This window comes from Alexandromys fortis, unplaced genomic scaffold (genome assembly GCF_014885135.2).
Source record: "Alexandromys fortis isolate MF-2015 unplaced genomic scaffold, M_Fortis_MF-2015_v1.1 scaffold_127, whole genome shotgun sequence".
NCBI lineage: Eukaryota > Metazoa > Chordata > Mammalia > Rodentia > Cricetidae > Alexandromys > Alexandromys fortis.
In genome coordinates, this window is record NW_026068006.1 from 1,084,567 (window position 1) to 1,106,412 (window position 21,846).

The 21,846-nt window shown below is 43.7% G+C and overlaps 1 protein-coding gene across 5 annotated transcripts; it reads right to left on the reverse strand.

Moving 5' to 3' along the window:
- Positions 1 to 4,187: 4,187 nt before the first annotated feature.
- Lsm6 (LSM6 homolog, U6 small nuclear RNA and mRNA degradation associated) lies at positions 4,188 to 20,446 on the reverse strand. Of its 5 annotated transcripts, none has more exons than XM_050161563.1 (6): positions 20,296 to 20,445; positions 19,154 to 19,251; positions 14,114 to 14,347; positions 13,902 to 14,006; positions 9,958 to 10,071; positions 4,188 to 4,462 (listed from the first exon to the last, which is right to left on the reverse strand). In XM_050161563.1, the coding sequence occupies exons 4-6, from the start codon at positions 13,993 to 13,995 to the stop codon at positions 4,428 to 4,430; spliced, it is 243 nt and encodes an 80-aa protein (XP_050017520.1). In that variant the 5' UTR covers positions 13,996 to 14,006; positions 14,114 to 14,347; positions 19,154 to 19,251; positions 20,296 to 20,445; the 3' UTR covers positions 4,188 to 4,427. The 5 variants fall into 5 exon arrangements, with proteins under 5 accessions (XP_050017520.1, XP_050017521.1, XP_050017517.1 ...); XM_050161564.1 differs by lacking the exon at positions 20,296 to 20,445 and adding an exon at positions 19,945 to 20,221; XM_050161560.1 differs by lacking the exon at positions 14,114 to 14,347 and having other exon boundaries at positions 20,296 to 20,443.
- Between the last annotated feature and the right edge of the window lie 1,400 nt (positions 20,447 to 21,846).

Consider the following 21,846-nt stretch of genomic DNA (forward strand, 5'->3'; position numbering starts at 1 on the left):
CCAGGTTCGTCACGTAGGCCAAGAGGTTACATTCGGACAGGAAGGCCAAGAAGTCACAAGTTGCCACACCTGGTTCCCTGGATAGCTGGAGTGTGAGGCGCATTCAGCTAACAGATAAGTTAATTGGGTGTGGGGCAGGTTCTCTCAATAGAACATAATTATGGGTGTGAGGTTCCCTGCAGACTCCCCAGGGTGATGGTTCCTGTAATGATTTTTAGGGGGGAAATGGCTCGTGACAGTTTACACAGTGTCTTTGCAGGTGAACGGGTACAGTGTTTGCTCTTAGAACTGCTGAACCTTTTTCCTCCATGTTATAGGTGTGCTAAGGGCAGTACCACCCAGTTTCTGTCACCCTACTTTAGGACTTAGGTGGAAGGCAAATATCCTGCCCGTTGGTGGGGTTCATGTCTCCACATTAATACAGATGGCCGCTCTGCAATGGGTTTATCTGTACAAGGGCAGTTAATCCCAATGTGTACCACGCACGGACACCAGCACATGTGGTCTCGAAGCTGTTGTTTTGGTACCAGGCTGTACCTGCATAGCCCTTGCTAAACCAAATGAGCAGCATCATTAGGAGAGCAAATCGTCTTCACCCATGACGCTTTCTTCCTGACAACCTCTGATAAACCAGGTAACAGTTGTCCTTCATGGGGGATACATTGTCTTAGCCTCACCGTTGAGAAAGGGCAGCATGGATTTAGCTGCTTGAGGATGCAAGCCCTTCATCAAGTGTGAGGCCGAGAAGTCCCACATCTATTGCACCTGGTGGAAAGGCTTGCTCCACTCTGGGGCTCGTGGCCTGGCACGGCATGGATGCAGTCCCCAAGTGTGTTCCATCCCACTCTCTAACATGGTACCTGCTCTAGGTGTGCTCCCACGGTTCCAGCATCCTGTGCTTCAGACAGGTAGATGCCCTCACCTACACCCGTGCCACTGAATCAGGCCTCCGAATGGTTCTGGAATTCTGGTTTTGAAAAGAGCATTTCTTTTTGGGTGGTTCAGAGGGGCACAGTAAGGGGAAGAGCTCTTTCTTTCTTGCAAGATCTTTTTGGGTGGTTCAGAGGGGCACAGTAAGGGGAAGAGCTCTTTCTTTCTTGCAAGAGCTAAACCCCAACACGACTCTTTCAAAGGTTTGGCGGAGATGAGTCTCAGACACCGCAGAGGACAGAATGTCTATTTCTGTGGGTTCCTTAAGGCAACAGAGGAAGCTCCCCGGTCGCAGGAGTCTAGTTAATGAGCAGGTTATACAATATTCATTGTGTTGAGTTTAACTCTTCAAACAGAACGTCTAATTGCAAGAAGGAAAAAAGAAAGGAGCAAAGTCCCAGCCATTAAGACAACAAAGCTGAAGAGCCCCTCTGTTGATAATCTGCCCTTTTGCGGCTTCCTGTACCGACTGCACACTGACAGGAGGCGTGGTGCATCCCTGGCCTCATCAGGAATTCTTATTAGCTTGGTTGTGACTGAGGCCCTCTGTGGAGCCACTGAGGTCCAGTCCAAGGGTCTCTTTAGAGGATGTTTTTTGTCCCCCAAAGAAGAGAAATTCGGTTAGATTCCACTTGAGCCAAGATGTAGCTGTTCACCTGTCCTCTTGACATGCAGCCTCCCCTTTGTCATTCTTGGTAACAGCGTTTGTAGCAGGTTCACCAAAGGACCCTTCTGTCCACTTGTGGCAATATTGGCAATATATAGTAAGGCCAGCAGCCAGGGCCACACCCGGGGAGATTGACTGACACATCAGGATTCCCAGCTGAGGAGTCCCAGGCTGGGTCTGGACACTGGCTCCCTCTAGCTTCACCCCAGGCCTTAGGAGTGAAGCTAGAGGGAGCCAGCACACACACACACACACACACACACACACACACACACACACACACACACACACACACACACACACACGGAAGCTGCTGTTTCCAGACTGTAAGGAGATCCCGTGCGCGTCTGTCACTGTCACATAATCAGGCGCTCCTAGCCTGCATTACATACTGCCTCCAACAAGAAGCTCAAGATGGGAGCCGTTCTCTGAATGCTGAGGAGAACACGAAAATCAGACCACATGCCCACCATCTGTATTTGTACTTGTCAACAGCTCTGTTTTGGGATAAACACGTTTGAAGTAAGAATCAATTCAGCTTGGAAGATTAGCCAAGGAATAGCTCACAGACCAAAACAAAATGTGAAGTCAGATAGTCTAGAAACCAAGCACAAGTTGTTTCCCACTAAACATTCTGTTTTGTCACAGCCCGAGAGGAAGATGATGGCAACTAGGGTTTGGGGGTACAGGGACAAGGAAAATGTATTTACTCAAGCGGAAAAATGTTCACCCTAGAACAATTGTCTTTGCTGCAATCCAAATGAAAACCATTCATGGACTACATATAAACTACAGTTAAGAAAAAGTAATTTTAGCATTTACAATCTGTTTCAGAATTCTATCACATAAAGGTATGCACAGGGGACAATACGTACTGGTCCAGGTGCATAATATGGTCCTTTATTACCATAAAAATGGTGGCATTTCCCAGAGACAATCTTGATTAAAAGTGGTTCTGTGGATGAAAACACTGCTCTACGGTAGAGCTATTAAGCTGGAAATGGCAAGGGGGAAATAAAGACTTACACACTGCAGGAGAGGTCGGGGAAGAAGAGAGCAAAGTTGGGGTCCCACACACTGCAGGAGAGGTCGGGGAAGAAGAGAGCAAAGCCGGGGTCCCACACACTGGAGGAGAGGTCGGGGAAGAAGAGAGCAAAGCCGGGGTCCCACACACTGGAGGAGAGGTCGGGGAAGAAGAGAGCAAAGCCGGGGTCCCACACACTGGAGGAGAGGTCGGGGAAGAAGAGAGCAAAGCCGGGGTCCCACACACTGGAGGAGAGGTCGGGGAAGAAGAGAGCAAAGCCGGGGTCCCACACACTGGAGGAGAGGTCGGGGAAGAAGAGAGCAAAGCCGGGGTCCCACACACTGGAGGAGAGGTCGGGGAAGAAGAGAGCAAAGCCGGGGTCCCACACACTGGAGGAGAGGTCGGGGAAGAAGAGAGCAAAGCCGGGGTCCCACACACTGGAGGAGAGGTCGGGGAAGAAGAGAGCAAAGCCGGGGTCCCACACACTGGAGGAGAGGTCGGGGAAGAAGAGAGCAAAGCCGGGGTCCCACACACTGGAGGAGAGGTCGGGGAAGAAGAGAGCAAAGCCGGGGTCCCACACACTGGAGGAGAGGTCGGGGAAGAAGAGAGCAAAGCCGGGGTCCCACACACTGGAAGAGACAGTATCGGAAGTGCATTCAGGGGCAGTTGATGGAGTGAATGAAAGGACACAGTAACCTGGCAGCCTCACACACTCTACAAAACAAATGAGAACAGGTGTGCTCCATACGGAGAGAGATCCATTTTCTCCAGAAAAGCAGCCATTTGTAAAAGAGCAAATTGGTGATTTGTACTTACACACTAGTTCCTTTTCAAGTCTGTCAGGAAGTGATAAATTACCGAAGCTTCAGATAAAGTGTTTTATTTTCAGTGTGTACACCATCAAACCTTACAAAACATTTCTCTTTTTCCTGAGTATTAATTGTTTCTGATTACTGTTTGAGTGCGACAAATGTCACATACACCTCTCCAAAAAGCCTCCCCTCTCTCCCTCCCTAGCTTCCCATCTGCCCTCAGATCCAATCAGGCAATTGTTAAAAAACACACTCCAAGTCCCAAGACAGGAATTCTGTTTAGATTGAAGGAGGGCTGAGGAAAGTCAAAAGTCTCCATGGTCTTCCAGTGTCCACACAACCAAAGCAATCAAACACACTGTTTCTAGAATGTAGGCTTCATCATCAGGAATCACATGACCTGAAGACAGAATACAACCCTTTCTCCAAGGCCACTTACTAAGCAAGAGACAGGAGCATCTGAGCACTTGAAAACTGAGTTATGTACTCCAGCTTGACCATAGCCCGTTACACAGAAACAGCTGAGCACCTCCTGGCTGGGCAAGCCAAGATTTACATCGATTAACGCCAATGCTCCTGAGAGGAAGCAAGTCAACACAAGATGCCTACCTGCACAGAACTGGCAGAGCATGGTTAACCTCATAATTTCCAAATCAAGAGATTTGCAATCTTTGTGGAGATACTACCACTAGATTGTTCAATGAAAGGACACTGCTGGAATCGGGTAAAATAATCCAGGAGAGATGTATTAGTATTTTTGCTTTTTTTTTTAATTTTAATATTCTGTACAGACAGGAGTAAATGTGAACATGAAATGTTTAAGACTTGATTTGTAATGTAACACTTCCATCTTATTTAAATGTCAATTAAAAAACAAAACAAAACACACCAACCACTATGAAAACAGGCAGCAACTAGGGTCGTAAAAGAACAAAAAAACAAGCTCTTCATAATCAAGTACATCCAAGTGTGAAGAGGGCTGCTCCTGGTGTCTTCACATCCTCCGCTTCTGAGTACTTATATACAGCACTGAAAAGACAGAAAGAATTAATAATCACTCCTATGTCACAGTAGCAGATTTAAAGACAAGCAGGGCCCGGCCATAGACCAAGCAATAGAATATCAGTATAAAATAAGCTTTGAGTCCAAACCTGGCTTTGGTATCTGACATGATTTCAACTAGTCCTATCTATACATGTTACTGACTTTACAAATTTGGACTAGAAATTAAAAGTGGACGTGCCTAAAACTTAAGAATGTTTTGTAATTAGCTGTACCACAATTAAACAGCTAAATCCTCTAGGCTGGATCTCACAAGGAGAATGGCCAACACACGTGGCTGGAGAGATGGCTCAGCACTCAAGAGCCTCACTGCTGGGTCCCCAGTACCTACAAAGCGGCTCACAACCATCTGGAATTTGAATTCCAGGGAGTCCAGTGACCATGTCTGGCCTCAAGTACTAGGCACACATGTGATTTGTTTACATGCATGCAGATACACTAAAAGTACATTTTCATCTATCTCTCCAATATAAACTATAGTTTCTGTTCACTTTTATAATTTCCAGAGGAGAAAAAAAAAAAGAGAAGGTATTTTTAGGAATAAGCAAGTGCTTATCCTGAGATTGCTATCAGTAACAACCTTTGGTGCCATCCAATGTTGAACTTTGCTGGTCACACCACGACCAACTTACTGAGCACAACACAGCACGTGCTGCATAGAGACAGGTTCAAGGAGGCAACTGGGCCACTGGGCCACTGGGCCACTGAGCAAGCTACCACCTCAGGTGTACCTTCTCCTACCCCACACATCCTCAGACACCGACACACATGTTCAAAGTGAACCCAATCCTCTTTAAGGGTCAAATGCAAGTTGTCAAATAAGACGGCTGTCACCGCGTACAACAGGAAAAGAGAAGAGCCACTGGCAGGGAATCTACACAAGCTAGAGGGACATCAGTGCAGGAGTACCTCCTGCTGTCAGTATCTTGAGGGGAGACTTTCCAAGCAAGAGGGTGTCAAGTAATACAAATATGAAAGTAGAAGAAGTTCTACTGAAATGCAAGCAAGAGATGTATGTAAGTCAGGACTTTTTCTTGAGTTGCAGACACACTTTCATATTGCTTAGGCTCAAATTATTGAACATTTTTATATATTTTGTTGTTCTCAATTATTTTAGGTATACTCCCGGGAGCCTTATGAAAGTAAGTTCTTATGTTCTCCTGTATTTCTTGCATGCTAACATTCCGTGAGTGTTATATGGAATGGTTAGATCTGCAGATCTAACCTAATCTAATCTATCCTATCTAATCTAATCTATCCTATTTCAGGAGTCTCTATACTGGGACCAACTTCGTGTTTAGACGCGGTGCTCTCTTTTTACTTTGATAATAAATAGCTCACAGTAAAAAAGTCAGGACAATTAATCCCTAACAATAAGACCTAAACTTTAAGGTTGTTAAAAGATTCTCATATTCAGAAGTAAAGAAATCAATAAATAAAAGAGCTCCACCTGGGAATGGGACCTAAAAGTGGGCTGAGGGTTAATTCCTAATCAATTCGATGCTTTCCCTAGCCCCCATGTACTCAAATATGATCTTATTGACAATTAGTATTTTTAATACTAATAAAAATAGTAATAGCCACAGTAAGCATGGCAGTGAAGCTGCTCACAGCAGAACTTAGAGCCATGATGTGGGTTCCCCTTTTCGTGCTGTGAATGTTTTATTACTACTGGTTGATAAAGAATCTGCTGTGACTTATGACAGGGCTGAATAAAGCCAGGCAGGAAATCCAAACAGAGATATATAGAGAGAATAGGTAAGAGTCAGGGAGATGCCACGTAACTGCCAAAGAAGGATGCTCAGAACCTTACCCATAGGCCACAAACTCGCAAAGATACACAGATTAATAGAGATGGGTTAATTTAAGATATAAGAGTTAGCTAGGAATACACCTAAGGTATTGGCCAAACTGTAGTAATTAATATAGTTTCTGTGTGATTATTCAGGTCTGGACTGCTGGGAAACTAAAGTGAAGTCTCCATTTACATACTGGAGCCAATATGGGGCAAGAATTTCGACATACAGCCTAAGAAAGTTTAAATTAAAAAAACAAAAAACAAACGACTTCTAGACCCACAAAAACAGGGGTCAACTGCAGCTTCTTGGTATCTGCATTTTTCTCAGATAGGCTGTTTGCTGGTGGTGAGCACAGGCACGGCTCCTTTAAGAGAAGGCTTCCTGACTCAGCATTAGCAGCAAAAACCCCATGGCTTCTTTAAGAGCCAACTTCCTGGTTCATGTTGGTAGCACAGATAGCTCTGGCTCTTTTGGGAGGTTTGTGAGCAGCGTGCTACTAGTTGTTAAGGCAACATGGACCGGCTGCATCCCTGGAGCTGGGTGGTGAGCACGGCTAGCAGAGGAGGCAAATATACCTCTGCCATGTTGGACAGGGTGGAGCCAACAGGCAGGTACAAGGAGTTGGTTCTAGCCTGCAGTAGGAAGTCTTACTGCTAGTGGTTACCCGCCCACTGCAGCGTGGCCTCTTATACTAGACAAGCCATATAGAGCAAATGTGTCCAGCCTCTTTTCCAGCCTCTCTATTCCGGTTGAGGATTTAGGTTTCTGACCTCCATTCAAGCAGAGGATTCTGATTTGTGAGTCTACCGCTAAATAAATAACCATCTATTTCTCAATTCTGAGCTAGTGTGGGATTTCTTTTAAGCGTCCTTTTTCACGAACCATGCCCGCTTATGGTTTTAAGAAGCGTTTCTGGTCAGACAATGATTACAGATGCACAATAAAGACAGATTCAGACAAAAGTAAACTTCTGTACGGGTCACAGTGTGTTTAAAAAATGTACATAGGTGTGGGAGAGAAAGGAAAAAGAGTATAAATAAGAGTACAGACAGATATAGATTAAAGGAGTAAAGATAATAAATCTTAAAAATAAGTAAAAAAAGTCATGTAAAAATGAAAAATACACAATCTGCATTATGTGTATTATTGTGTTTTCTTTGAATTTTTTGACTGCAGAGAAACATTTAATTCTGGGGGAGCTAAGCTAAACCAACATACATATTTTAAAGGTGTCTTGACTTTAAAATTTGGGTCTAAGGATATACTGCTTTGGAAAAAGAGGCTCTGCTTTTGTTTCCACAGAGGATGAGAACCTGTGGATTCCTTCCAGGCAATGTGGCTTGATGGAACAAGACCCTCTGAAAGGTCTCCATGAACCCTAAAAATACTTCACCCAACAAACAGCAGGAAGCAGTTTGGAGAAAACTATGCCCAAATTCCCAAAAGGATTGTGCATAAATATTTATTTTCATTTTAAAAGGGTTGGCTATAAATGTTTAATGGTCATAGTCAATTTCTTTAAAAAAAAAAAAGTGAAAGGTATGATTAGAAATGAAATCAATGGTATGGATTTTGGTTTATGTCAATTTTATTTTATGTATATTTTTACTCTTGTTTAAAGTACTATGTTTATACAGCTCATTAAAAATTATGGATTAATAGATAGTCATCTGTAACAGTCAAACTTGTAGTCATGTTAGTTAGGTTTTCTAGACGTACAGAGATATATTTCAGATGGATAGGTATTCTTCAAACCTTTCAAAGACCTACATACAGAACATGGCATTTAAAATGTTTTAAGAACTTAAGACTTTCCTTGACGATGGGACATGTCTGCTTCAGACAGCATCAATATACTTCAAGAGGATGATGGGCATCAAAGAGGGTCCTTATGAAGTTTGCTATCCATCTGAGCAAGAAACTGCTCTTGCCTGGACTGCTTGATGGTATGCTGTATGAACTGAATATGCAGGACCCACAGAAAAGTGACTGCTGAACTTTCCAAAACACAGGATGGTCCTTCAGGGTTCCTGCTTCATGAAAGAGTCTGCCATACATTCTGCAGGACACAGAAGAAAGTGACTGACAAACTGCTAATATAGGTGAAACAGACTTTCAAATTTCCTGCTTCATGGAAAAATCTGCCTAATACTATGGGCCTGTGGGCTGAAGATGGATGGCCCAACGTGACAGAAAAACTTTGGGTGACTGTCCAGGCAGTGAGATGACTCTATCAATTCTAGAGCTTTGGAAGTTGCTAACAATGCACTTCCTGCTAATGCAGGTAATATATCCTTCTGGGGTCTTTGATGGAGTTGAATGCTAGGTAGTTATAATGATAGTTTTCCTTAGTTATAATAAAAGATAAATTAAATATAAAACTTTAGACTCACAAAGAAATATTATAACTAATTCTTGCTTGATAACTGTTTTATTATATGTAATTTTACTATGTTAAAGTTAAAATATTTTTTATTTAGACAGAAAAGGGGAAATGATGTAGAATTCCCCTCTTTATGCTATGAATATGTTTTATTATCATTGGTTAATAAAGAAGCTGTTTCGACCTATAGCAGGGCAGAATAAATTCAGGTAGGAAATCTGAACAGAGATAGAGAATAGGCAGAGTCAGGAAGACACCATGTAGCTGCTGAAAAGAGGATGCTGGAACCTTACAGGTAGGCCACAGCCTCATGGCAATATAGAGATTAATAGAAATGGGTTAATTTAAGATGTAAGAGCTAGCTAGGAATTTGCCTAAGCTACTGGTCAAACAATGTTGTAATTAATATAGTTTTTGTGTGATTATTCAGGTCTGGACAGCCGAGAAACTAAAGTGCAGTCTCCATTTACAGAGCCACACTCTCTACTATGTCACTTCAGCTAGATTGAAAGGCACAAATCCCCGCACCTGAAATTTACCTAGAAAAATAACAGAAGTTTGGAGAGTGTGAAGGTGGTATAGGAATAGATTCTATTCTACAGATGGCACTGGGAGAATGTAATAAATGATATTTAAGCCAGGGAGCACTCGGGAGGCAGAGGCAGGCGGATCTCTGTGAGTTTGAGGCCAGCCTGGTCTACAAGAGCAAGTTCCAGGACAGGCCCCAAAGCTACAGAGAAACCTGTCTTGAAAACTCCCCCCACCCCAAAAAAAAAGAAGAAGAAAAAAGGTAGTCAGAGGGGAGGAAAAAGGAGAAGAGATAGGAAGAGGAGGAGGAGGAAGAGGAAGAGGAAAGATATTTAAGATAACAGGGTTGCCAGGCAGCAGTGCTGCCTGCCTTTAATCCCAGCACTAGGGAAACAGAGGCAGGCAGATCTCTGTGAGTTTGAAGCCAGCCTGGTCTACAAAGTGAGTTCTAAGACAGACAGGGCTACACAGAGAAACCCTGTCTCAAAAAACAAAACAAAAGATAACAGGCTCCTGGTCAATAAAGAAATATCCCTCAGCTCTTCATCAATAGAGAGAAAAAATTTCTACTTCCAAGCCATGGAAAATTCTCTTTCCACTCAAAAACAGAACAAGTTTATGCAAAGATCTAAAATATAAGCACAACAAACAAACAAAATGAAAAGGGGCCTTACCATCATCTAGAAACCCCCAGTGCCCTCACATATGAGACAAAGGCTTATTCTGAACACTACCACAAGAGAAGCGCTTACCATTGTTCCCGCGGATGAACGCATCCCCATACTTATTCTTCAGCTGCCCATTTACATACTCTTCCGTCTGCTCCAGTGCTATATTCATGTAGCCATCCAGGCAGGCCAGGACCCCTGGAGAAAAGTAAGAAAGGACTGAAATTACAGGGCATATCTTAGAACCGACAATCACTTTATTCATTAGCCTCCAAACACATAATATAAAAATTCACACTGTAAACAAAACTCAATAGACTTAAACACAAAAGGAGCTTTTACTCTGTGCCAATCTTAATGAAGGCTGGATGGGTATAGCATCCACAACTCCACGACAGGCAACCAACTGTCACTCCGCTCCTGGTATGTGTGATCACCACAGCAACTCTGAAAGCCTTCACAAAAGTATAAGCATTAGAATATCCCAACCAAAGTGCTCTTCTTTGGGAGCGAGGGACAGACATAGCAACTATGTGTGGACAAATGAGCCTTCAACCTAGTGACATTTGTTACTTCAGCCACTGGGTGAAATACGGATCTGGCAGATTTATCTCACTCTTGCACAACGCTACTGCAGCAGATGAATGTGCTCCGGGTTAAGAGGAAGTCTCCACAATCTGTTAGGATAATAGACAGCAGGTGCTCCTGAAAGAACAGCTCAAAGCTGTGACTGCAGTCAAGAGCAGCTTGTGAACAGAGAGCAACATATTGCATTACAACACACTGCATTCTGTTTTGTCAGTTAACACTATTTTTAAAATCAAAACTAATAGAGAAAAATGGCCACAAACATTCCAGAGAGCTTTCAAGGAAAACATCTCAAGTGAATCATTAATTGTGTTAAGATGGTACAAATTTCTAAAATCTGACCAGGTGATGTTTTTCTAAAGATGAAACCAGTAAGCTTCTAATTCTCAGCCTCTAATCTAAAGTGATATTTCTAAGAATAAAAACATAGTACAGATTCAATTGAATTAACTAAGCCAGTGTCCCATTTAAAATCTTAACTTCATTAGTATGCTCCTCGCTCTCTGCTTCTGCCCCCATTATTCTCTAAACAGAGGTTTCTTTTCAAAACCGTGTGTGTGTGTAATCAGAACACAAGACATTAACCGAGCAGAATTCTATGAGCAGCAATAAACTTGCAAAGGATCAGACTGGACTGTCAACTATCAGGCACAATGACTTCTCAGCCAGAGGAAGCTCAGGACAGCTTTTCTGTTGGCTGCTTCTCTACTGCGTTATATTTAAAGAACATTTACAGACTAGTAAGAAATTCAAGGATATAATATGAATATGGAATTAGTCAAAACGGTAATTCAAAACATAATGCAACTATTACTTGCTGTTACTAAAAATATCTAATCTTATAAAAGAGTTAAAAGATAAAAAATGAGGTTTTGCTCAGCTGTAGGGCATTTGCCCAGCACATGTCAGGCCCTGGGTTTAATTGCCCATATGCAAGAAACACAAAACAAAGCCATTCAAGGTGTTAAAGTTGTAGCTCTTCCTCTTCTCCAAGAGCGAGAAGAAAAATGACAAGCCAGAGAACTGTCACAGGACACGGGTCTTCCCCTTCTCTTCCTTCCTAGACTTTCACCTTGGAGACACTGGCAGAGACCCACCTTCGCTGCCTCCAGGTGCTGGGACTAAAGGTATGCACCCACACCCAGCCCCTGCTCTTTCTTGTTAGAACATCATCAGTTACTGTAGGAAGGAAGAAAAAACAGACTGTACAGGTGTGAACGTCCTGCCCTGTGGCACAGGGGATTATCTCCACACAGGGAATACAGTGAAACATTGCTTCCCATTACTTGCCCGGAAGGCCTAAATAACAAACTAAAACATGTATTATACTTTTATAAACAGAAACACTTTCCCTAAAGAGAAAAGAACAAAAGGCTAAGATAGCTAACCTCTTCAGAGAGCGGATATTGAGAAAGTACCACACACAATGTGCCCGTCTTACCCACTGTCAAATACATGGAAATCCCTATCTCTTTCCTTTGGGCTTACCCAAAGTTTATGGCTGAAAACCGGGCAAAGCGGCACACACAACCATAATTCTCATTCTCTGTCTCTCTCCGTGTCCCTGTCTCTACCTCTCTCTGTTTTTCGAGACAGGGTCTTGCTGTGTTAACAACTCTGGCTGTTCTGGAACTCACTCTGTAGACCATGCTGGCCTCGAACTCACAGAGAGCCGCCTGCCTCTACCTCCTGAGTGCTGGGATTAAAGGTGTGTGCCACCACTGCCTGGCCACTGCCATAATTCTAACCTAGGGATGGGAAGGGATCAAGACAGAAAGAGAACTTGCCTGAAGATAGCCGGGTATTACAGCAAGATCCTGACTCAAAAAGCAAGCAAGACAAAAAATACTGGCAATATGCTATTAATGTCAAGAAACTAGGAATAAAACAGTTATTTTCCCCTTTATTTTTCAAGATTTCATCTTACTTTAATGATGTGTATATGTACAGGTACATGCACATGAGTAGAGGTGTCCTTGAGGCCAGAGCTGTGGGATCCCCAGGAGCTGCCCAATGTGGACACTGGAAACTGAACGCAGGTCCTCTGTAAGAGCACTCAGTATGCTTAACTGCAGAACCATTTCTCTAGTCTCTGCCTTTTCTTTCTGCTCTACTGGGGATGGAACCCCCACCCTCTTGCTTGAATCCCCTCGTCCTAGTACTGGGATTCCAGTGGGTTACTAAATATTTATTGCAGTCATGTTTGCCTGCATGTGTGTTGTCTGGTGTCTGAAGAGGACTGGATCCCTGGGCACTCAAGTTACCGATGGCTGTGAGATGCCCTGTGGGTGCTAGGAACCGAATGAGTCCTCTGCAAGACAACCAGTGCTCCTGCTTCTGAGCCAGCTTTCCAGCCCCTCCAGTGATTTCTTAACAAAGCTCTCCAGTCAAGTTTGTGTTCGCCCTGGCTCCTCACTTCCTTGGTGAGGGTAACCACAAAATCTCAGTTTATAGAAAACAAAATGACAATGTAGTGATCAACACACACTGGGTTACATGTAAATGTGTGGACAGAGAAAACCTTGAAGAAATGTAGGGAAGAGACAAAGAAATGTCAATAAAACTGTGCTGATGAATTAATTAGCTACCACTCTGAAACAGTCTAAGTAGTTTAGCACATCTTAATTCGAGAAGAGTAGAAATTCCATAATTGGTAAAACAGAATCTGGTATTATTCCAGAGAACTGTTTTTGAAGCTGCTGTCACTGAGACCCAAGCTCTGTCCCTGAGCTCCGGCTCCATAAACACCGCACTGTGACTGAGACCCAAGCTCTGCTTCTATTCCATAAACAACGTTCACGTTCAGGGGCCTCGGCCTGGCTCTCAGTAGTCTTCATTACCTTTTTGGGTTTTTGTTTCTTTTTGTTTTGAGACAGGGTCTTATGTAGCCCAGGCTTGCTTCAAAATCAGATATAGCTGAAGCTCTCCTCAGACTCCGAATCCTCCTGTCTCTTGCCGGTGCTGGGATCACAAGCATGTACATTTACTGTTCCCAGAGTTCCTGACAAAGTGTTCTAAAAACAAAGACGCATCTCTGGATATACATTACATGACCGGATGGCCATGCTGTAAAATGAGTCTGTCTAAATAACAAGTTGCCAATCTTGAACTCTTCTGCGAAAGCAAACGCTGCTGAGCCCAGGTGTTCTTCGGTTCCCAGTGTTTCATGGCAGAGCTACTTCTGCCTCCCGAGTTGGTGTCAGGGACTTAGGCAGAAGAGCTCTCAGAACAGACAGGAGATGGACTAAGCACAAACACTGCAAGTCAGAGCCTATGCTGCCGGCAGGCTTTTCAGTATGAAAGGAACCACCTCAGAGGTAGAAGACAGAAAATTGTAAACGAGCAACATTTTGGTCTACTGAGTACGTTTAAGAGGTCAATAAAGTAAGAAGTCATAGATTCTTGGTTATGGTAGTTAGGATCAAATATGAAAATCCTACCTCGATAATCCACCCCAGAATTGAGCTTCACCACAACTGGCCGTCCGATGATCTGCTTTAAAAAGTCACTAGGTGTTTGCTTCCGCAGACTCATTCTTAACAATCCTGGTCAGAAATAGGAAGGAACAATAAATGTGCACACTATAAGTTAATTAGTCACCAAAAAACAAAACCAACACAAGGTAACACAAAACTCTCGGGCCTCAACATACCTATAGGAGATGAGCCACCAAAGGACTTGTATGACGTCCTGATGCACAGGACAGTTGGGCTGCTGCACACACCACCTCGCACAGCCCCACAGCAGCCCACAGCACAGCCTTAGAGCTCTTCACAGAGCAGTTATTCCTAATCACGTGTCCTGCTGTGTCACACACAAGACACCCGTATAGCCACCTCTGGCAACTCTATCACCATAAATACAACATGCGATCTCCGTGAGAACCCTAGGAGAAGGCATAATATTCCCATTTTACTGAAGAAAACAGAATAGAAAGATTAAATGACTTCTGTTAAATTGTGGTGAAACAAAAATATGTTAGAATATTTAAGTTAAATCTAACTTCAAGCCCACATTATACAAAGTAGGTCCACTCATCAACAACTGACAAGTCATGACTGAAACCTACAGTATAAACCAGCACTTTCCCAAGTACTTTACATGTACAGATTCATTTAAAGTTCACTATCCAAGGAAGCAGCATTAGTGTATGCTGTGTGTATGAAAAGGTACCTCCTGAGTGCACACGAGTGTGGAAGCCAGAGGCTGTTGGTGCCCATCTTTCTCAGTCCCTATCCACCTGACTTTCTGAGACAGGGTTTCTCGCTGAACTTGGAGCTCACAGATGTGGCTAGCCTGGCTGGCCAGGGAATCCCCTCCAGACCCCTCATCTACCTGCTCTGCTTTCCACATGGGTGCAAGGGATTTGAGGTCTTATGCTTGTTCAACAAACACGTTTTCTGACAGCCACCTCCCCAGCCTCATTTACAGATTGTTGAACACTCTGTTCCAAGGTCAGAGGTGGTTAAGTTAGACTTTGAATTGCTCAGGTATAATTGTGGTAGGAGTGCTCTGAGCAAACAGGGAAAAGACTTGAGCGTTCAGATCTGAGTCTCAGCAAAAGAAACAGCACTGCACACCCAAATTAACTGGACCAGGCATGTCAAGTCCCATCACATCTTTCAAACTTTATCTTGCTATGCAATAGTTATCCCCCCCCAAATGTTTCAATAAAAAAGGAAACTATTAGTCACTTAAGCAAAAGTCAGAGACTAGAAATTGCTTTTGTTTTAGTGAAATTCAGCAACATCTCTTATATAACTGTCATGCATCATGGAACACTATTTTAGGGACGTACTCCATCCCCAATCCTAGATTTTTGTTTTTAATCAAGACTACATTCTTCCATAAACAGCATTGTTGATTTTACTCCACGAATCTCCATCTAATCCACCCAGTGCCGTGAAGACGCTCTCTATGTCCACCATGGAAGATTAGCCAGTTGGTGAAGCTGGGATGCTAGGGGTAGATCTCTCAGCAGCTCAACCAAAGTGCACACACACACACACACACACACACACACACACACACACACATTGTGCAAGGCAATCAGAAAATATGTGCCAGGCTTGCACTTCAGGAACTTAGAATCCAGAAGTTAAACTTTGTGTGTTAAGGACACGAATAAATCAAAGGGACAAAAAGGGAAATAATTCTCTTTACCCAAGAAGCCAAGTATTCAGTTAAATAAAAGAAAATACAAATTTTAGAAATTATCACTTGAACCATCTACAGCTGCTAACATTTGTTTAAAAAAATCAACTGATTATTTTGCTTAGCAAATAACTTTTTCACTAAGCTGTTGGCTCATTTTCTTAGGTCCATAGTCTTAACAAATATCTAAAATTACAACTGCTATTTATCCAAGATGCTGGCCACACAACAATCTTATTTGTGTTGTTTTGAGTTTAAAGAGAAAAATGGCAAAGTAACAGATTCAGTACTTTTCATTTGTTTAGTAAAACAAACAAATCTTCCCCCTCATCTAAGAGCCACATATGTGTGTCTTGCACATGCGCTGTTTTACAGCTAAAAAACTTCTAGGGACACTATTAACTCATCTCTCAAGTCTTGGGGTTACTTCCAATCACAGAGGCCAAATTCTACTATTCCGGTTCACTCACGTACAATCCGAAATAAGAAAAATGTCTATTTGCATTAAAAGCCAGAACCCAAACCTAGCAGGGAAGCTGGCTCAGTGGGTAAAGTGCTGTGTTCAAGCACAAGGACCTGAGCCTGGATCCACAGCACCAGGTAAAAGCCAGAGGCACTGAGACATCTGTAACTCCGGCACTAGGGGGCAGAGACAGGGAGATCCCAAAGGTTTGCCAGACAGCAGTCTAGCTCTAGTGAGCTCCAGGTTCACCGAGACCCTGCCCCCCTTACACACACAGACACACAGAGGCACAGACACACACACACTTTTTAAAATCCAGTTCACGGTAAATGCAGAAATTAACTTCACTGGTGCTAACGACATCTGTATTTTTGGATGAAAAAACAAGTGAAAGAAGAAAACACAGCCCTAGGCTTGACAGCAGTCAGTGCTTTAAAAATGTTAACTGTCCGTACCTTTGAGAAAGCAGAAACACTTTCTTCTAAACTTGCTAAAAATAACACCCCGATTGAACCTCATCTTTATTTCAATCACCATCAACCTCTTCCCAGGGCAATCCACACTAAGCTACCTACTAAGCCTTAGCTGTAGGGTGAGGCTGTAACACATAAGAAATGGCCTTGGGGCCTTGGCGTTTACTCTCCAGGGGGCTACACTCACACAGAAGTGGCAAATTTCATAGAGAACGTATGCTTTCAGGTAGAATTACACACAGAGGTCTACCAAGAGAGGACTGAGCCCAGACGTGGCACATCACAGGAGGATTACTGACTATGTAAGCCAAGTTTGACAGAAAAGTACACTAGCTGCAGAGAGAAGCTGAGCAAAGGCACTGGATATTCTAAAGTGAAATCTACACATCAAAACAGAGACACTGCTGGAGCGCAGGGCCACATTCGTTCTCAGGGAACAGAAGCACAGGCTCAGCTGGAATCATCTGGACCATCCGGAGAACCCAGCCAGCATGTGCCAGCATGTCTGGACCAGAACCTGTAGACTCTTAGGAACTGGCTAGTTGGAGGATACCATGGTCCAGAAAAGGGCACAGGGATCTGCTGTGTCCTACTTCCTATTTGCGGTGGCACAGCACACATTAATTCAGACTCTGCCTCTTGTTTTCTCCCGCACGCGTCACTATCTGCACTTCCTAAAAAAGGCAGACTTTTCTCTAAAGACTTCAAGCCACATGAAAGGATGGGCTGAAAGCAAGGCCCTCATTTGTTCTCTAGAGTACATTCTGCTAGAGGGCCTGAAAGGGATGCTTTTGAAGTTATCTGGAACAAGTATGGTTGCCTCAAGTTCGCCGTACTCATCCTCACCCAGGAAGGCAGACCCTTTGCATTACTCCTCATTAGGTTCCTCGGTACTGCCTGGGACTTAATGACTTGCTCATAAATCCATTCTGTACAAGTAAATTGGTCTTGACACCACAATTTTTCCCATCACTTGGATCAAGTAATTTTAAGTTTTTTCATCTTTTAAATTGGATAAGGCAGAAGGAATAGTTCTGACAATTTCTGAAGCTAGAGCTAAGACTCTTGAACCATAAATACAAGAAAAGGACTTCCTTCTGCCAAGGTCACCTTAGTAAACTTCTCCCTTCAACTCAGCCTTACTCTCTAGGACTCTGGACCCCCCCCCCCCCCCGATTCATAGTGGGTGTTAAGTCGGAGCACTCTGTTTCTGGTCAGAAGTCACCAAGTGGTCTAACATGCCACATCTGCTCACAGTTAGCAATGGGTTGAAGGCGGGGAGGAGGTATGGTATGTGTGTCAAATTTTATTCACCCAATGATGAGGCATGTTAGTTCCAGTCTCTTGCAGATACTTAAGGGGACTTGAAGGAGACAGAAAAATATCCTACTTCTCTGGTAGCCTTGGCTCCTAAAAAGACCAACCAAGTCTGTGGAAGAGGCATTCAAAGCCAGTGTCAAACAAAGCCCCGCCCATCCCTCCTCACCGATGTCCACCCCACAGGTCCGGCACCTACAACACCATGCACTTCAACATCTATAATCCCAAGGCCTTTATGAATGACCACTGACACAAGGTAGACAGGAGCACTCGGTGCTCAGAAGGCGCATCCAAGTCTGCAAAGATGCCTGGGCAAATGCAGGTTTCTGAAGCTTATGCAGCCAAATGACACTTTAGGGTTTTTTTCTGCATTTTACCTCATTCATTATTTAGTGGGACAGGAGTAACAGCACCTGCCACAGCATGCACATAGGTGCAGAGGACAATTTTTGGGAGTCTGTTCCATTGAACTTCCTAGCTGTAATGTTGCTACTTTTATGAATCATAATGTAAATATCTGATTTGTGACCTCCGGGAAAGGATCTTCCAACAGCCCCAAGGGGTCCCAACCCACAGGCTGGGAACCACTGGTGCAGAGGAGCCTTTACAACATAGGAGCGTGTGGTCCAACATGCCAACCACAGAACCTCAGCCAAGCCCTAACTCCCACCTCTCCTTCCCTCTCTTCAGGCCTCATTTCCTGGTTAAAATAAGGTATTTCAGGACAATCAAGGCTTAAACGAGAACCAGATGATGAGCACATAAACGTCTCCTTAGCTGTGGGTCCAGCCAAGCCTGGTTCACACCTAGTAAAGCGAAGTCGCAAGTCCAACTCCTAAGGCTTTGCCTTTACAGACATAAAGGACTTTTCCCTTGTCATCTCTGCCTAAACAACATTCTACTGCAACCACTCACATTATATTACACATGGGGAGTGATCTAGGGATCATGAACGTAGGTCAGATGCGACACACATGGAACTTGAGCATCCATGCACTTTCTGGTATTGAGAGTTCTGCATCCTCTAAGATACAGGAGTATTTTATCCAAACATGAAGAATCTGAAAACAACCATCAAAATCTCGAAGGGGTCGACATTCTAACTAATAAATTTCTAGTGCTGGTCAAAAAAATGACTTTTCTATTTTCCAGTCCTTCACTAGAAAAGAAAACAAGCCAGGGGAATTTTTTTAAAAAAATTATTTATTTTTTTTTAAATTCTACTACTTACTAGGCCACCCTTCAGTGAGAAAAGACCTGATGAGTAGTCAAGGGTACTCACTTGGGAGGCCAGGAACTGAGTTCTAATCTCCTCCGCTACTTAATCAGCTGTGCAGCTCGTAACTATCACCAGGTCACCTCTCATGGCCCCAGGCTCATCTGCAAAATAATGGAGTCATGCTAGATGGTTACTGACCGTCTCTTCCTGTCCAGCAGTAATACCAACACAGACACACACACAGACACACACACAGACACAGACACACACACAGACACACACACAGATTGTGCAAGAAAACCATGAAGGCAGACAGGCACTACAATAAAAAAAAAAAAAAAATAACAACGCCCGAATCAATCCCAGGGCAGCAGTTGGAGGATCCAGAGTTCAAGGTCAGATTGAGCCACCTGGTGCAACTTTAAACAAGCTTTAAACAAGCTCCCCAACGGTAGTGATTCCAAAAGAGAGGCTGCGCCTTGCTAACCTCAGAAACAAAATACGAGCATTCCCGATCTGGGTGAAAGCAGCAGTGTCACGGGCGAGCAAGGTAAATTCCGAACACTTTTAAAAAAGAACCAGCCTGGCGATGTGCAGGAATTATCTAACCTAGTAACTTCTCTTCCGAGAGCCTGTCCAAGGAGAGTTAAGGGTCACACGGGAGGCTAAAATGGACAAGTCAACCACCCAAAGGGATCCGTCAGGGATCCAATGAAAAAACAAGGACCAAACAGAAGAAATGAATTTAAAAATTACAACTTGCTACCTTATCAACGCAAAGAGAAAACTAAATATTACTGATAACTGATTTAAAATAAATGGTGGTCTTAGCTGAAACAGAAACAGGCACACACAAGAGGAAAGGAGGTGGCGTTCAGCAAGGATCATTTCCTTAGCTCGTGGTAGTTAGGGTTTCCCAGCGCGCACGGTGGAGGACAGCATAGGAGTCACGAGCCATCTAGCCCTGGGCGCGAAACCCAGCCAAGCCCGGGCGCGCGCAGGAGGGGACCGCGGCGGGCGGCGGGCGCGCGCACCAAGGGACAGCGCTGAGCGCGCGAGGCCGCGTGGCCCGGACGGCCATCTGCCGCTGCAGGCCCGGCCTGGGCTCGAGCCGCTCCCCCGCCCGGCCCGGGCCTCCGCGAACCTAGGCCGACCGCTCCAGCGCCCACCCGCTCCCACTCGCCCCTCCCGGGCCGCGGACTCACCTCGCAGCCGGATCCGGAGCCTTCGCGAGCCGGGCCTCTACGGACGCGCGCCGCGAAAACCGAAACCGCCCCCGGCAGCGCGCTTTCCCGCCTCACCCAATCAGCGGCCTGCTTAGCTACGGCAGCTTGCGGGGATCAAAAAGGCCACGCCGGGACGGATTGCTCGCCTCTAAGAACTGGATTGTTCAGTGAGAGATTTGCTGCCCAGGTTTTGAAGTAAAGGTCCGGTGTTCTGATGTCCTCTGTTGCTAGAAAATCGAATACAAAAACAAAACAACCAACAAAAAAATACTACAAGTGATCTTGTGAGATTTCATTACAGTAAAGAATACCTTAAAACCATAGGAAACAAAAACGAATAGGCTATTGTAAGCACCCGGAAATAGCCTTAATTTGTTTTTGTTTCGTTTTATTTTGGTTTTTAGAGACAGGATTTCCCTTTAACAGCCCTGACTGTCGTGGAACTCACTTTGTAGACCAGGCTGGCTCGGAACCCACTGAGATCCACCTGCCTCTGCCTCCCTGATGCTGGAATTAAAGGCGGGCGTCAGCACTGCCCGGCATCCTAAAATAATTTAAAGAAAATACAAGTTAAAAGCCTCAAGCCCCCAAACCTACTTCTAAATATTAATTAAATGGTTGAAGTTTAAGTTACTGCTAGAGATTGTTTCCATCGCAATGTTGCTACAACAAAAATACAAATCATTTAAAGCAACTGAATTATAATGGCACCAATTCTAAGAAGACAATACAAACTAGTTAAATTGAAAATTGCATGCGGATACCATTTAAGTGCTGTAGGGGAACTTGGTTTGGGATATTGCATGAATTCTTAGTGTGTGTTTTCTATTTATAGAACGAAAAGATTACAGGAAGACCTGATTCCTTTCTTTACCCATACTTTCATTTATAGTGACATTTTGATTTATATTTTATATTGTATTTTGAATTTATATTTTAATTCTTTTTCTGATGTTTATTCATCATCACAGTTATAAATCCGCCAAAGAACTGCTATCTGCCCCTGTTAAGGATCTTGTAAGATCCTGTTAAGTATCTAAGATGCAGAATGGTTTCCTGTGACAGAAAATGGCTCCTTCTTTTCTAAGTTCCTCTTAGAGAAGGGTGAAAGCAATGGACCTGTGACTGGTGTCACAGACAGAGAACAACTGGATAAGATTTGATAACAGCCATATCCTTTGGTTCCTCTGCATAATCCCAGTTGATGTCAAAACCATCAGTTACAGACAGTAATAAGACAGCATTTTAGACTCTTGAAATATAAAGTATAAAATTAACAATACAAGTGAAGTCACATTTAAATCAAGCTGTCTACAAAGAAGAAGCATGCTATACTCTGCCCCTAAAATAAATGGCTTTGTAAATCGAACTTGAAGCTGAGGGTGTAGCAGTTGATGGCATGCCTAGTGTGTGTTAACATCTCTGCCACTACAGTGATGGTGCACACACAAGCGTGGGTGCAGGGGGATTAAAAATTCAAGTTCATCATCGGTTACAAAATGAATTTGAGACCTTGTCTCAAAAAAGGGA